General features: G+C 45.0%; 1 protein-coding gene across 1 annotated transcript in view; it reads right to left on the bottom strand.

The window, feature by feature from the left end:
• STK32A (serine/threonine kinase 32A) overlaps positions 1–16,256 on the bottom strand; it is a 108,095-nt gene that overhangs the window by 41,056 nt on the left and 50,783 nt on the right. The window contains exon 5 of the mRNA XM_036894647.2: positions 12,933–13,106. Within this exon, the coding sequence (XP_036750542.1) occupies positions 12,933–13,106 (174 nt within the window). The remainder of the gene's footprint in view (positions 1–12,932; positions 13,107–16,256) is intronic.

Here is a 16,256-nt window from a genome sequence, read left to right as displayed (position 1 = left end):
TTTACAAGGAGTACGAACTTACAGTAACGTGATTCCATATCATGTGCCGGAAACTGTGCTAAATGTTTTACATGTATTATTTCACCTGATCTCCATCTACAAATCCTGGAGATAAGTGCCAGTTCTATCCTGATTTTACAATGAAACTGAGCTCTAGAGAGACTGGACACCTTTCTAAATCACAGCTCCTGACCGGCGGCCCCAGGATCTGAGTGTGGGCTGGGTGAACCCAGAGCCCGGCTCTGAAGCTGTCCTTGTCCACTATGGGTGAGTAGGTGGAAAGGCAATAGAGGAAGCGGCCAGACAGGGGAGACCAGCAGCCCTGTAGGGAAAAAAACAGATTGGGTACAAGGACAGTGCAAAGAAATTAAAGCCAGCAAGTAAGTTGTCCTGGCAGGCGCCGTAGCCAAAGAGGGCCTGAGGAGGGGCGTGCCAGTGTGAAGGGCTCAAATGAACAAACCTGCAGCATGGGGGCAGTTAGCTAGGGTCGGCATTCCTTAGAGGACCGGTCAGGAACGGGGCTTGCCGCAGGCCATGGGAAAGCTGCCCGCCGCCGGTGTACGCAGAGAGAGAGGGGGCCCACAGCAGCCTGGGGCAGCCGGCAGCGGGGCGCTGCTTTGTCGCAAGGAGCCAGGCTTTGCTGAATACCCACAGCCGACGGGGTTGCTCGGCAACTGTGACTGAGAGCTGAGACCCCCCCAGGTGATCATGGGGTCACGTTTGAGCACGAGTAAGAGCGCCTCAGACCAGAAAGCTGACGTCCCTGCTGTGGCTGCTCTGTTCCTCCTGCCTCCTCGATAAGAACCGTCAAGGTGCCCAGTCACGGAGCTGCCCCTGTGCGACGACACCCAGGTTGGAGGAAAACTTTGATTCCCCGAATCACCCATCACAGCCCGAATGCGGCTCCAGCCATTCCTAACACCCTTCTGTGAGCTGCCCCATAGTCCCCCATGTATGTAGTCTTACTTTTGGAACAAACACCAACAAACCTGCCTTTGTTGGACTACAGGTGTGTTCTTGGTGGTCTCTGGCTGGTGTGCCTTTGCCTAAACAGTCCATGGGAGAATCAGGCAGGCCAGGGTGTGCGCACTGGCCCCACACCATCCTCACAGCCCCAGCCTCGTTCTGTCTTCCTGGTCTGCCAACTTAGCTAGGAGGCTTGCAGTCTCATGGCCTCAGAATGGCTGCTTCAGCTCCAGACATCACATATGCCTTCAGGGCAGGAAGAGCAGCAGCAACTGGGTTTATAATCTTCCACTAGGAACACAGAAATCCTTCTGAGGGCCCTTTTAATAGAATCCCCCTGAGGGTCACTGGCCGCACTAGCTTGTAACCCACATTAAAGGAGGCTGTGAGGGGAGCAGGATTTTCATGACCGATTTAGGCCAATCATCTCCCAACCTGGATCTGGGCACATTTTTGCCAAACTGGGGTTCTACTACCAAGGAGGATGGCAAGGCGAATTCTAGCATCTCTTATAGCTAGGCAGTGTGGGAGTGTAGTGACTGGCCCAGAAGACCCGGGGCTGAATTCCAGCCAGGTCCTGTTAGACCCTGACCAGTTACTAAGTCTCTCTGTGGCTCACTTTCCTGATTTGTAAGGTGGAGATGATTATATTGGTACTTACTTCGCAGTGTTGCTGTGATTAACTATGGCAACACTTATAAACTCTTAGAGCAGTGCCTGGTGTACACTAACTACTCAGTAGTAAGTGATCTCTCTTATTAGTAAGAGTGAACTATACATATGCTAGTACATTATATCTTATTTAAGTGTTGTATCCCATCAGCATTCTATGTAAGTATATATACTTACAGAGGGTCGGATGCTATTCGGAATATATAACAACCAGAGGAGCACAGTCATCAGCTAATCAGAACGGATGCTGGTGGAGGCCAGGAGTGGACCCAGAGAGACCCTGGGTGGGCAGGGGTTAGCGCTGCAGTTGCTGCATCAAGGGAGGTGGGGTGGCTGGGGAGTGGAAGCCGGGGGTAGAGGGTGGGTGGGAGAGGCACTGGGGTAGCGGGAGGGCTCGGGCAGCAGCTCTGTCAGCCAGCACACGGACATACAAGGATTTCGATGTTTTTACAACTGGCGCAGCCACATGGGAATAGGGAGCAAATCTGAGCCATGCTGTAGTAGACTATGAGCGTGTGTGTGCGTGTGTATGATTTTTAGGTTGTATGAGCATATTAGTACCTAGAATAATGTTGGTAATAGTCTTAACCGCAAACGGTCCTCTCCAATCCCAGGGATTACTAGGTTCATGTGGGACGATGTGGACCCCAGATGTCCAGTGTGGGCTTCGAGTCAGATGACCCAGTTTCAGATCTCAGCTGAGAACTTACTAGTTCATGATGTTGGGCAGTTATAACCTTATCTAATACATTGCGATCACCTTCCAAACATCATGCTCTCTTCATTGTCTTAATAATCATTTCCATTTTAATTTGGTATTTAACCTCTCTACCACACACACACACCCACCACCCGCCCCAAGAGTGCAACCCCTTGGTTTTAAAGGAGCTGTGGTGGAGTCCTGGGCAGTGTGCAGCTTTCCTGCAGCCGCTTGGAAGAATGACCTGAGGCCAAAGTGACTGCGTGGAGGGCGGAGAGGGAATGAAGGAAAGCCACAGCTGGGGACGCCGCAAGCCTGGCACACACCTGGGTTTTCCGATACTAAGATGATAGGTCCGCTTCGGTGTCTAAGCCCGTGTGAGTTAGCTGTTCTGCTGAGACCAGAAACACAACTGGCAGTGTACTTCTGCGGTTCAGCGCCCTGAATCTGTACGTAGAGAACAGAACGGTATCCACTCTACAGAGTTGCTGCGAACCTTTCGTGAGGTGAGGCATGTAAAACCGAGTAGTATCTGGCACATAGTCCTTGTTCAACTAACTTTCAGAAAACATTGAACAAGTAATCAGGATGTGCCCAGTGCAGGAAGGGCAGATGGTGAGAGGCTGATGGTAAATGGAAGGTATTAAATGATGAATAGTTGTTTTCCGCACCACAGAACCACTGTGAGGTGCTCACGCTGACAGGTTTCCTCTGATGCAAGACAGGGGACCCAGAATGAAGCGTTCACATGCTCAATTCTGTCTTATCCTCCAACACCCTTGTGAAGAAGGCACGGTCCCTGTTTCAGAGATGGGTCCACTGGGGTGCAGAGGGCCCATGTAAGCACCCCATCGTCACCCACTGTGACAGGAGGAGTCAGGACTCCAGTTCACATTCATCGGACACCAGGGGCCATGTTCACAATACTCAGTAAGGCACAAACATCGGCTGACCAGACCAGGGCCCTGCCCAGGAAGAACCCTGGAGGCAGTGGACAGATTACCAGGAAGGCAGTACCGGTGGGTGATGACTAATTAGGGGCCCTGTGGGACTCGAGGCCGCACTTAGTCAAGCTCCACTGGGCAGCAGCCGAATCATGAGGCTGATCATGAATCAACAGAAGAAGGAACTTTCTAACTAGGCAGGTCTAAGAATGAAATGAACTACTTTATACGGTGGTGAGTGTCCCACCTCTGAAGTATTTAAATGCAAGACACTTCCTTGCTGGGGAAACCACGGAAGAATCCCACCTTTGGATGGAGGTTGGGCATGTTGACCTCTAACTTAACCTTCGCCTCTGATGTGTAATAGCCCGTAGTTATTTACAGCTGTCTGGAAGTGGCAGTCCGGCTTCCCTTTATTAGCCGTTCCTGATTTTTTAAGCTCTATAGGAGCATTTCATATTTTTCCTGCTTTATTATATATGGTGTTATGAAATCTGTATTACAAATCAGAAAAATTAATTTCAGAGTTTATTAATTTGCTTAAAATCATACAGCTAGCAAGTGGCCAAAGCCCCAAATCGAACCCCATCTGACTAGTCCAAAGCCCCTTAATCACTGCTAAGGAGAACAGTGTTTTTTGTCCCCATGGTTCTATTATATGATAAATGTATAATTTTTGTGATGCCATATCCTGAGTATGGGAAGGAACAATAAGTTTTCCCCACAGTTTATGGCAAAGGTGAGAACTAAAGGCAAATGAATATATTATTTCAATATTACTTAATGGCCATGATGTATTGAATACCTTCTACACAGGCATTGTGTATGCCTTAGCAGTCTCCTCACCACAGCCCTGCACAGCATGTGTGGTCAGCCAATGAGAGTCAGAGATGCCCAGCCACGTGCCCATGTCGGTCGGTCTCTCCAGTGAGCGGCAGAGCCCTTACACAGCTCCATGCTGCCAGTCACTGCCTGTGAGGGACACCTCGCACACAGGCTCACCGTGAGCGTGTGAATATCCCAGCAGACAACTGCATAACAAGTTTGAGTGTATAAATATCTTCATATTTTAATACATTCACAAAGAATAGGCCTAGCTATATGTGTGTATAAATATTTGTTTATTCCTATACAGATAGTGATAATTCTATGAAGGAACATCGGTGTGTATTTAGTGCCCAACCAAGTAAGACTAGAAGGAAGTAAAACAGAAGCTCCAAGACATAACAAACTTCCGCCTGGAGCTGCTTGTCCTGCCAGTCTCGGCCCCAGTGCCACCTTCTCTCTAGGTCTTCTTTGAGCACCAGACCAAGGTAGTGTCTGCCCCCGACACCTGTCCTCTTTTTCTTAGACCCTGGTTTATTTCCCGTGAAGCACTAACTGCTATCGTAACTAACGAGGTCATTTACATGTTTGGGTCCTTGCTCACTGTCTATCTCCTCAACTAAACTGTGAGCTCTAAGAGGAGAGAAACCATGGTTTTATTCTTTAAAGCTCTATTCCGGAGCTGTGTGCCTGGCATAGAAATAAGTGGTCAAAACAAGGTGTTAAATGACGGGACCTGAAAGAATGGCGCTGAAGCTTTGAACCAAAATGTATGCGAGGCAATGCAAAATTCTGTTTGGACCGAGTCACCAGTTGCATATTAACGAAACTCTTAACCTTACAGAGACGATTAAAGGCTAAGCACAGGCTAGTTAAACGTTAGCCAGGAGACAAGCAGTTCTTTCCCTTTTCCACATGGGGTCTCACCAATGGGTAGCCCTGGGTGAGAAGCACACTTTCAGAGCTCCTTTTGAAACTGCCTGATGCATAACACAAAGAAGGCAGGTATGCCTGTTTTTCCAATGTGTAATTCATGCTCATTCATTATTCAGTAGCTTGGGAGCAGGTGCTGAATGGAACGTATCAACCTAATACCCTCATTACTGCACTGCCGTTTTGTTTTTGAGGCTCAACTGGCTTTCTGCTCTGGGAATTATAAAAAGAAAACATTTGCGAGGGCTTGTGACCTATTGAAAAGAAGGTTTACCAAAACCAAAAGAAAGGGCATTTTCTGCACGATTCCACAGAAGATGGTAGTCTGAAATGAAAATCTATTAATTATCCCACTGCAATGAACAGAAAATGTTATCAGTACACTGAGAGGAAGAATGCCAGCATCAGGTGGAACGTGAGCAATACGAGTAATCACATCACCTAGAATAAATTTCAGACTTTAATTTTCTCATACTGGACATGCTGCCCTGGTAAACTGGAGAAAATTTAACTTCCCTTATAGATATTTAAAAGCAAAATAAAATGCCTTGGGTCAGAGAAACATTGTAAAAAGGTACCTGAAATATCTCACCAAATCTAAAATACAAAAGTAAGCAAAGATAGTCTCTGGGCAACATAAAATAGACTACCATATACTAAAGCTAATGGATTTGACTTACTGAATATTATCTTGGGTTGCCATAATTTTACAAACAATTCTAACAAGTTTAGTCATCTGGTTTTCCACCCCATAATATATTTGAAGCAGCATATTAGCAATAAAGAAAGGAATTGCTCTGAGCAGCATTTACTAGAGATGCAAAGATTGAAATCTTAGCTGCTAAGAAAACAATAAAAACATACTGTATTAGTTTGCTAGTGTGGCTGTACCAAACAGCACCCCAAGCTAAGTGGCTTAAAAACTAGAAATACGTTGTCTCACAGTTCTGAAGGCAAGAAGCTGAGATCAGGGTGTTTGCAGGGCTCTGCTCTCTCCGCAGCCTGCAGGGGATGGGCCGCCCTTGCTTCCCCCCAGCTACGGTCAGCCTGCTCACATCATTGGTCCTGCTTGGCCTATGGACACCTCACTTGAATCCCCCATCTTCACATGGAGCTCTCCTGGTGTCCATTCACATCTTCCTCCCTCTGTGTATGTCTATCTCTGTGTCTAAATTTCCTCTTTTGAAAAGGACACCAATTACACTGGATTAGTGCCTACCCTAACACACTCATGTTTACTAGGTCACCTCTATAAAGACCCTATTTCCTAACAGGTCACATTCTGACATACAGCGGGTTAGGACTTCAGCATATCTTTTTCAGGGAGACGGAGCTCATACCAACTAAAAGTATGGGCTTAAACTAATGTTAGTTGCTATTGGGCAAACACTAAATAGCTCATCTGATCTTGAGGGAGTCTATGATTTTCCTAAGAGTGAAACTAAGGAGGTGTATGTAAAGAGCAGGGCCTTTCAGTTAGATGGTGCTCCTCTGGAACTCGGCCTTGGTGTTCTGACTGGATGCTATTGGGCAAGTTACTGAATCCTGTCACATTTATTGCTGACTCTCAAATTAGGCTTTGTGTGCAAAATACTTATTAGCACTTGGGTATTATTACATTATACATTAGTGAATTGTACTCTGTGTATAATAAATTATAGCTCTCCTAAGTCATTAAAAAAATGATAGATATACTCTGTAGATTAAATGAAGTGGTTAAGAAATGTTGGTAAGCAGAAAGGAGTGAAGACCTTTGGGAATCAGGAAAACATCTCTGCAGGTGACTCATTCCTCCAGGCTTCAGAAAGCTGGGGTGACACTGTATCATCAGGTTCATTCATCAGAAGGTCATCTGTCACTCAGTAATCATTGATTAAACTGATTAGCTGCAGAAAGACCTTAGTTTTTCCTATGAATTATCATCTCGGGAAAACAAGATGTGACTTCCAAGATACTATACTATGTGTGAATCAGACAAGAAGGTGAAATCTCAGCCTAGAAAATCTCTGCCTCCTACAAAAGACCTTGGTTAAAACACGTACTTTTGATTCACAACTGAATTGCAAACAAGACCTTGGTTAGTACATGTGCCGATAGAGGCTCATGGCACCTCGGTTACAGCCTTGCAGAGAATCCAGCTAAGATACGCTCAGTCACCTGACTCAAAGAAATGATGAGATAATCACTGTGTGTTATTTTAAGTCACTCTGTCTGTGGCAATTTGTTACACAGCATAACAAACTAATACAGCATGGAGGAAGGGCAGCACAGAGCCCCCCACAGCATGGTCACACAGTAGGACCATGTGGAACAAATAAAAACGTTGCTGAAGATACCATCATCCATAGCAGCCCTTACCCTCTGTGTTCACCCAAGGATCACACGCCCAAGGATCACACGTACAAGGATCACACGTACATACCGAACTCATTCATTTGCTCGGGGAACTGATTTATTCAGCAGCCACTCTAGACTAGATTATATGCTGGGGATCAGAGCATGAATGAGATGCAGTCACCACCCATAATGGCTTAAATTTAGGGAGGGAAAGGCAGGATTTTGTAAAGAATATTGTGATTTAAGGGCTCCAATTAGAAGTATGATCGTAACCATTAAGAGGATACAACTGGGTGTGAGTGATGTGTGTATATCTCAGGACACCCACATAACTGCTTATTTTCTCTAATACCTGCCACAGAATATAAACACCTTTCTGATCTGAGTGCTGACGCATTTCCTTGGCCCTGTTCATGCTGTACTATCCGCGACCCCAGATGACAGGGAAGTCATCAGTCCCTTCATCCCTGGACACCAGCCCTGAGGACAATGTCTGGCAAAGAGGCGCTCAAGGAACAGTTCTGAATGAATCTGCATGATACAAGCATTGTCCCTCAGATTTTTCTGCACCATCAAAATGCTGGTTTCTAGAAGAATCACAGAAACCGCTCACAAGGAGCAATCGCAGGCCAGGAGGGGATGTGTGGAAATCAGCTCCCCGAGTGTCATACAGAAGCTCTTGGATAACCTGGGCGTCAGGTACAGGTTCCTAGGATCAACACCAAAGAAGACAAAGGTGATGGACAAAAATATCATCCGGCCTTTTTCTTTGAAAATAAAAAATTTTCTTTTATTCCTACTTGGACATACCTGTTAATCAATTAGAGATGAAACTTTTGCGACTCTCCCTGTTGTACTGCAATTATTTACACAAATTGCCTAATTAGATTTTTATCTCATTCTTCTAGGAATTAGAAGGTAGTGAGTTACAACTTCGCTAGACCAGGGAGATTCTGAGAGTCAAATATCCACTCGAATGGTGTTTTGATCCAAAATGACTATTTCACTGTCCCCTGCAATTCATCTCATTAGCTTTAATTTGTAATCTGACAAGGGAGGGAATACAAATTTGTTTTTGGACTGTAACAATTACTTTTCATTCATACTATTCACTCTGAGAATCAACAAATCAAGTAGCACTATCTCCACAGGAAGGACTGAATGAATTTCAGTTTTCTTATTTTTTTTAATAAAAGCAAATAGTCACTGTGTCCATATTTTAAAATCATCATTTGCTGATTTAATATAAGGGGAATGCTGCACTAGAAACTGGCTGTAATTTGGAAACTAATGCTTACTTTCAGTCATGTTCATAGAAAAATGTTTGACTTCTTGACTAATAAGAAAACTGTCTAAATGTACAAGTAAAAATTAATAGTTATTGTGAAATCCTGTGTCTTTCCCAACTATAGAAAAGAGAGTTTCTAAAATTGAGGACAATTAGCTAAATAGTACATATTTGTCAAAGTACAAAAACATTCAAGTCTGTGGATTAAAAAAGTCCACCAACAACATAAAACAAAGCTCCATTTATGTCTCCCTGGGAATTTATGGCACAAACAGGATTTATAATGTTTACAAAAATAACTCAGCTAGACATTGCTGGCAGGAAAGTCAGTGCAAACCACAAATTGAAAAGCGAGCCCATCCTGTGTTACCCCAGGGAGACACAGTACTTGCGCTCAGAGTGCCCTTCTCACGTGGGCCACACTCTCTCCTTTCTGCTGTGGTTATTAAAATCCTTCAGACCCTCTAAGCTCTTAAGGAACTTTGTTCCCCAAACCAGCTTCTTCTCTGAAGTTCTTCAGCCTTTCCCACCCAATGTAGTTGCCAGTTTAGGCTGTTCTCTCATCTGGTGGTTCCGTTCGCATCCTCTTCACCGGTGCAGCCAGACTGCGGGTACCTGAAGGCAGGTGGCCACGCCTCACCTGGTACCACACCTTCCCCAGGGCTACGACGTGCTGAACATCAGTGGTGTAGAAAGAGGCTAAGAGCTCCGTATCTCCTTCAACAATGCCTCACCTACTCGTTCGCCAGGTGCCATGGGCAAAGTACTCAATCTTCCTGAATAAGAGTTTCATCGGCTGCAAAACGGGGACAATAACAACACCAATCTCCTGGAGGTGTGCGCAGACTGAGCAAAATAATTCGCAAGAGCTTCGCAGAACACCTGGTGCTCAGGACGCCTTCTGCAAAGGGAGCCTGCCCACCACTCCGGCCCCACACATGACGGCTGATCGCAGTGGACAGTTCTGAACCTTCTACCATGTCCAGAGGCAAAATGTTGCTTTCAGTCTGGACTTAGGATGTCACATATGTTATATCCGCAGTTTTATGCAAATGGTCTTTCCCTGTCTGGAGGATCGCCTGTACTCTGTTGATCCTTTTTTTTAATTCACGCTTTAGTATCTTGAAACTCAGGCTGTGTCTTACAAAGCGATCTTCTAGGGAGCTGGAAGATGTTTGCTTTGTTATCAGACCCAGTCAAATCCAGCACGAATTTTGCTGATTCTTTTGAAGAAAGATTTCAAAAAGAGAATCACAGTCCTCAGAAGATGCTGTGTCTTCTGTGTTTCTCTCATGCTTTTAACTCCGCCCCTGATCCTGACTCAGGGCCACCATGATTATTCTCCTAATGCCTCAGACAGAGGAACACTGCATGTTTTACCATATACATGTTTTTTAAGCCGTTCGGCACCATTTCAAATTGATAGCTGGTACTCAAGAAGTGGAAAGGCCTCATTATTAAAGCTCTTTCACAATTACAACAGCTATTTGGTGACTACTGTTTTGAAAGGCCTTCATGATGTTGATAGATGTCCTGATTTTCCTGAAACATTTATGTTTTTTTCCCACTGTCCTAGCATAATTATTATTTTTTTAAAGTTAGATTCCCAATTTTATTTGGTATCATTAATCTACAATTACATGAGCAACATTGTGGTTACTAGACTCCCCCCATCACCAAGCCCCCCCCCAACATACCCCATTACAGTCACTGTCCATCAGCGTGGTAAGATGCTATAGAGTCACTACTTCTCTTCTCTGTGTTGTACTTTAGGATAATTATTAACAGTGACTCTTTCCAGTCTCAGGAGTTACCTTGGTTTGGATGATAAATTATAAGATCGCCCAACATGAAGGTCAAGGTGGTTCTGAAATTTTTGGCTTTACTGCCCTATATTTTAATTTTGTTTTTGTTATTTGTAAACTTGGGCTTCTAGTCAATCAGCCCTTTGTTTGGGCAGTGTTCATTCCTTCGTGTTTTTGCTGCACTGGTTATACAATGAAAAGCAAAAGGCACATGGTCCTAACTCAGGTCTAACTTAGTAGAACAGACAGACATTGATTAAATAATTACACACCAAAAAGGTCGCGACTCCTTAGGAGAGGTACAAGATGCTACAGTGGCGTGTAACATACAAGACGGCGCTGTGGGTAGGGCCTTACGAGAACAGAATCACACCTGAATTGTGTTTGACCCCAGGCGGATGTCACCTCATTTGAACAGTGTTCAGAATGTCACTGTCCTCGCCTTCCATTCATGTGCCACAGTGAGGAGGCATCTGGGGGTGAAGTGGCCCTTCTGAAGCCTGGCACAAAGTGTGTAAAGGGTGAGAAGCACAAGGCTGACCCTTGGTTTCTTATGTAAGTGATGAAGTGATGAGGAGGACAATAAAGAATGAGTGAAGCACAGAACTACAGTATTTGGTATTTGCTCCGGGAGGGTAAATAAATCTGTTGTATTTTTCTCTGAGTTCCTTTTGGAACATAGTTCTAAGCACACAGCAGAAATGCTCAGAGCATCTCAACTTATGATGACAGAGACAATGAAGCCCAGAGAAAGAAAGCCTGGAACCTGGACTGGGAAAGAAGGAAGCCAGAATGTGCCCTCAGGCAATGCTGGCTTCTCGCAGGCCTGTCCCCTTTCTGGGAGCCACCGTGGGCGGAGGGCTGGCACTGTGGCAGAAGGGGAGCCAGCAGGGGGGCTGGGAGGCCTGCCCCAGACTACAAACAGGAAGAGTTTCTCCTCAGAGAGAACTGTGGGCGACCAGAAAGCTAGTGTGCAAGAAAGACTGCTTATAAAGAGGATCCCCAGTTACTGACAAAACACCACATGTGTACATACACTTCCAAGGTCCTACGTGATTAACTGGTCTGTTTTCCATTTATCTGTTGCCTGAAGAGCACATTTCCAATACAAACAGGCTCTTCTATAGACAGGAAATTAAATCAGACCTACGTAAGTGCACCAGGCTGAAGCCCCACACATGGGAAAGGACTGGGCCACGGGGCCTGCACGGAGAATCTATAAATCATGGCGCCACATTTTCACCCACAGCCTCTATACTAATCCAGGTGAATTCTAGGGAAATATCAGCTGGTAGTGCACAAATAGATCACCTATCCAAATATTTGCTAAATGAGACATAATTGTACTTAAAAATGCAGCAAATTCTTCAAAGATTGGAGATGACAATAGTTGCAGTCTCACATGTTGATTTCCACTTAATGACGTCTAGTTAACTAAGGCGTGTCTTTCATATGTGCACCTAATGAAAGTTGGCAGGGAAGAGCTCCCTTTGGGATCAGAGAAGCCTGGGTTTAAATCCCGGCCATGCAATTCGTCAACTGTTTGTCGCCGGCAAATCTTTGAGCTGCAGTTTCCACACATGTGTGATCGGGACGCTCGGCTCCGGTGTGAAGTCCTCGCTGAGTTCTGAGAATTCAGTAAGATGATCGTGAAAGTACTCAGGAGTGCCCGGTCTGTAGTAAGTTGTCAGTGAATAGTAGCTGCTTTGATGGTTATTAGGTTCAAAATTCTTAGAAGCAACGTGAATGATATTTTTAATGTCTCCAAATCACAATTTTCTCATATGAAATACTGGGCAAACTATACCTGCTCTGATCACTATTACAAGTCATAATTGAGATATCACCAAATGAAAACCATTAAAACTGTCAATTTCTTTACAAATATATAGTACTATCATTTTCTCTCTATTGTCTGCTTGGTTTTACGGCTACTTGGGTTATTTATTTGTCGTTTTTAATACAAATGCCCCAAGCGAAGGAGACCCACTCTCTTTGTGGACCTCTGCTTGCAGCACACATGCAGGGACTCAGAACAGGGCGGGTGGCAGGCAGGTGGCAGGGCACACATGTTCTCCCCAGAAAATTTTCATCCCTTCCCATTCTTTCATTCCCTCCATGTATGTCTTCCATTTGTATTTCAATTGATTCATTTAAAATTTAAGTTCCTGTATGTCACCCTTTCTCCTCTTTATCTAGGCTTAGTTATAAGTGGTGCCAACATTCATAGAGTTTGGTCTCGTTCAGTAACTGCGACTTTGGGCAAATTAAGCTCAATGTGCTAGTTTTCTTTTTCCTTTTCTTAACCTGCCAAATGGGGACAATAAACCCACCTCAAGGGACTGCTGGCAGATTTGAATGAGGATTACGTGTCATGTTCAAAAAAGACGCGTTGAACGCGGCAGGTGGAGGATTCTCTCCGGGGCGCTCGGTCCAAGGATGTCCCCTGGGGCCTGACTAACCTGTGGACGATGTGCTGGCCCTGCAGGTAGTCCAGGGCCATGGCCAGCTCGCAGAGGAAGATCCTCACGGTGTCCTCCTGGAAGCGGACGTTCTGCTGCAGGTGGTAGCGCAGGTCCCCGCCCAGCAGCAGGTCCACCACCATGAACATGTCCTCCTCGTCCTGGAAGGAGTACCTGCAATAGAATCAGAATGAAAGAGTATTAAATACACTCACACACTGAAGAGCCCCAGAGGCACATGATGCCTTATCCATCCGAGCACATTGCTCTTGAGCTACAGAGGTCGGGTGTTGGGATCAGAGGACCGATCCCCAGCTCTCGGGCCCTGGTCCAGCAGTTTCCACATGCATAGTGACAGTCTTCTCAGGATATGTGACCACATTTGATCAGAGAGAAGAATGAATGTGATATAAGTATAATATTTAAAATTGTGACTGACATATAGTGAGCACTTATTAACTGCTATAAAGCCCGGAAAAAAAGAAAACCCTATTTATTCACATATCATTAATGATCGTATCCTAACCACACTACTGCAGGAGGTCCATAAACATGAATTACCAGGTCTCTCTGCACCATTCACATGCCCATTTTTCCATGCTGATGACTTCATTGCCCAGCAACATTGTAACACATCACGGACCACATTAATAAGAAAAAGATATGAAAAGGGCAATAAAGAAGTAAGTACATAGTACAAGGAAGTAATTCTGTCTTTGGGACGGCGAGGTAAGGGGCTGCTGCTTAGCAGAGATGACAGCCGGGTTAAATTCTGAAGGGTGGTGACACTAATAACTACAAAATAATGCTAATGTCACTGATGTTTCCACTGAGCATGAGGGATTTCTCCGGGAGCGGCTCTGAGCCCTCCACAAGTCAGTAGAGGCTGCACTTCCGCTCCCGTTTTAGAAGTGAGGAAATCAGGGCCCAGTGAGGTTTAAGTAATTTGTTCGAGGTCAAACACCTAATAAATGGCAGAGATGAAGGGTCCTCCAGGCCCAAAAGTAAGATTTGAGAGAGAAAAACAGCATGTTGCTGAAACAACAGTCGTAGTGGAGCAGCTTGAGCCCAGAGAGGCAGGCACAAGGCGGACGCGGGCGGCGGCTGACCGGCAGGTCGGGGGGCGGCAGGAGACCCTGCAGAGCTTTACGCAGGACATACCTCTTGAAGGAGCTTGGGGTGGCAGGATGGTGAGAGGCAATGAGGCCCAGAAGAGCAGAACTGGCCTCTGCTGTTTGCAAAGTCTCCTGTAAAAATGGATTCCTACCGCTATGGTTTGTTTTGTTGCCCACAAAGCACAGACATGATCTCTAGGCACAATAAAGCTGCCTGTCCCAATACTGTTTTTGACATGTTTCTCTTGACATAATGTCACGGAGATCACATTTTAAAGTTTTATTTGAATCAAAGAATTAAGTGCCTGCAAGCAGTGCCCAGGGATGCAAATCAATTCCTAGTGACAAATTCTTTGTTTAGGAAATAAATGCAGAATATCAATGACGAGCGAACTGTACTTACTACATTTTCTTCTTCATAATAATCATTGTGCTAAAGGGGGAAGGGCCTTGCAAACAAAAAGAAATTCAGTGCTGCATCATCTGAGGTGGGGACACTCTAATGAAGACTGACAGTCCCTTGTGCTTACTTGCTCAATAGATAGATCGTGTTTACCATTGAAGACTGATTCACGCAGAAGATGTCTGAAACTAAGCCCTTGGAGGGAATTTAGGTGGAAACACAGGAAGTGCTTTGTAAGAAACTGAGAACAAACACACCTTTGCTACTGTCTTTTAGGAAGTGATATGCTTCGCCTCTGTGCAATGACCGGCCCGTCTTTCCTGCCACGGGCTTAATGGTCATCAGAAAAGGGGCCTGACCTGGGCTATTTGGTTCACAAACCTCCCAGCTGCATCATTTTGAATTATATTTATGGTGCTTATAAGTCTTCCAGTAAGTGCTAAATAATATGTAATCATGCCTGAGACTCATGGTGCCTCAGGCGGCTCTGAGCTAATATAACAGAAACGATGATGGCTCCCGGCGTGTAAGCAAGGTCTTTGGGGACAGGAGGCAAAGGGGGGAGGGGTGGTGAGATGGGGGAGGCCTGGGTACAGAACGGAGAAGACAGCGTTACCGCAAACACAACTAGATGCCAGTGGAAACCACCTGGGGTCGCATACAGAGCTGCACTGACTGCGTTCAGCTCCCCCTGGAGGCAGGAGGAGGTCATGAATCTGGTGGCAGACCAGGGGACTCCTCTTCAATTACCCCACTTAACTCTAACGGGGGACAACAGTTTTATTAAATTTACCCCAAATGAACATTTTTATTGGGAATTGGGCTATTTTTATTCAAAGAAAGACCGATAAAGGTGCCAGTTGTGGCATGTTAAAAATCATTTTCAACCATGCAGGGGATTATTAATCAGAGAAATAAGCCCAGGCAAGGGGTAGCACACTGCCATTGCCCAGTATGAACATAAACGTATTTAATCATGTAGCCAGGTTTGGCTGGTAAAGATCATCTTTCTCCTTCAGCACTTCAGATCTGATGGCCTCTTGTGCAGATCTTAAAAACAATGGGATACTATTTAGCATTTAAAAAACACAACTACTAGCACACACGACAGCATGGACAAACCCCATAAGCATTATGCCGTGTGCAAGAAGCCAGACATGACAGACTGAATTTTACAATTCCATTTATATGAAATTGCCAGAAAACGCAAATCTCTAGATACAGAAAGCAGGTTAGTAGTTGCCCAAGGTTTGGGGTGGGAATGATTAACTGCAAATGGGCACAGGGGCTCTTACTGGAGGTTGAAAATGTTCTAAGACTGATTTAAGGTGATGGTTGCATCACTTAGTAAAGATTACTAAAGATCATTAAATTTTACACTGGGAATGGGTGAATTTTTTGAGGTATAAAGATACCTCAATAAAGTTATAAAAAAGAGGTCACTGAGCAGGGGGAAACAAACACTGTGTGTGAAGAGGTCAAATATTTGCTTAAGAACCACATGTAGGAAACTGTGGAGGCAGATTGTTTCTAGACCCACATACGGTTGACATACACGCTGTGCGCATGAGGGCCGATCGAGCTCGTGAGACAGAAAGCCCCCAAAGCTTGCAACAGAATCCTGCCCCGGAATCAGATAATTATTTAAGTGCCTTTCGATTCTCTCTCAGGATTCAATTTGTATGCCTCCTGCCTAGTCTCATTCGATAGTGGGACATTTCCAATCTTTAGCCAGGGATCTCCACAGAAGGGTTTTTAAGAACCAATGTTCTGTGCACTAAAAAGATAGAAGAATTAATCTGTGTT

The sequence above is a fragment of the Manis pentadactyla genome, chromosome 13 (genome assembly GCF_030020395.1).
Source record: "Manis pentadactyla isolate mManPen7 chromosome 13, mManPen7.hap1, whole genome shotgun sequence".
NCBI lineage: Eukaryota > Metazoa > Chordata > Mammalia > Pholidota > Manidae > Manis > Manis pentadactyla.
Note: the sequence above shows the minus strand (reverse complement) of the source record. Positions and strands in the feature narration are given on the sequence as shown.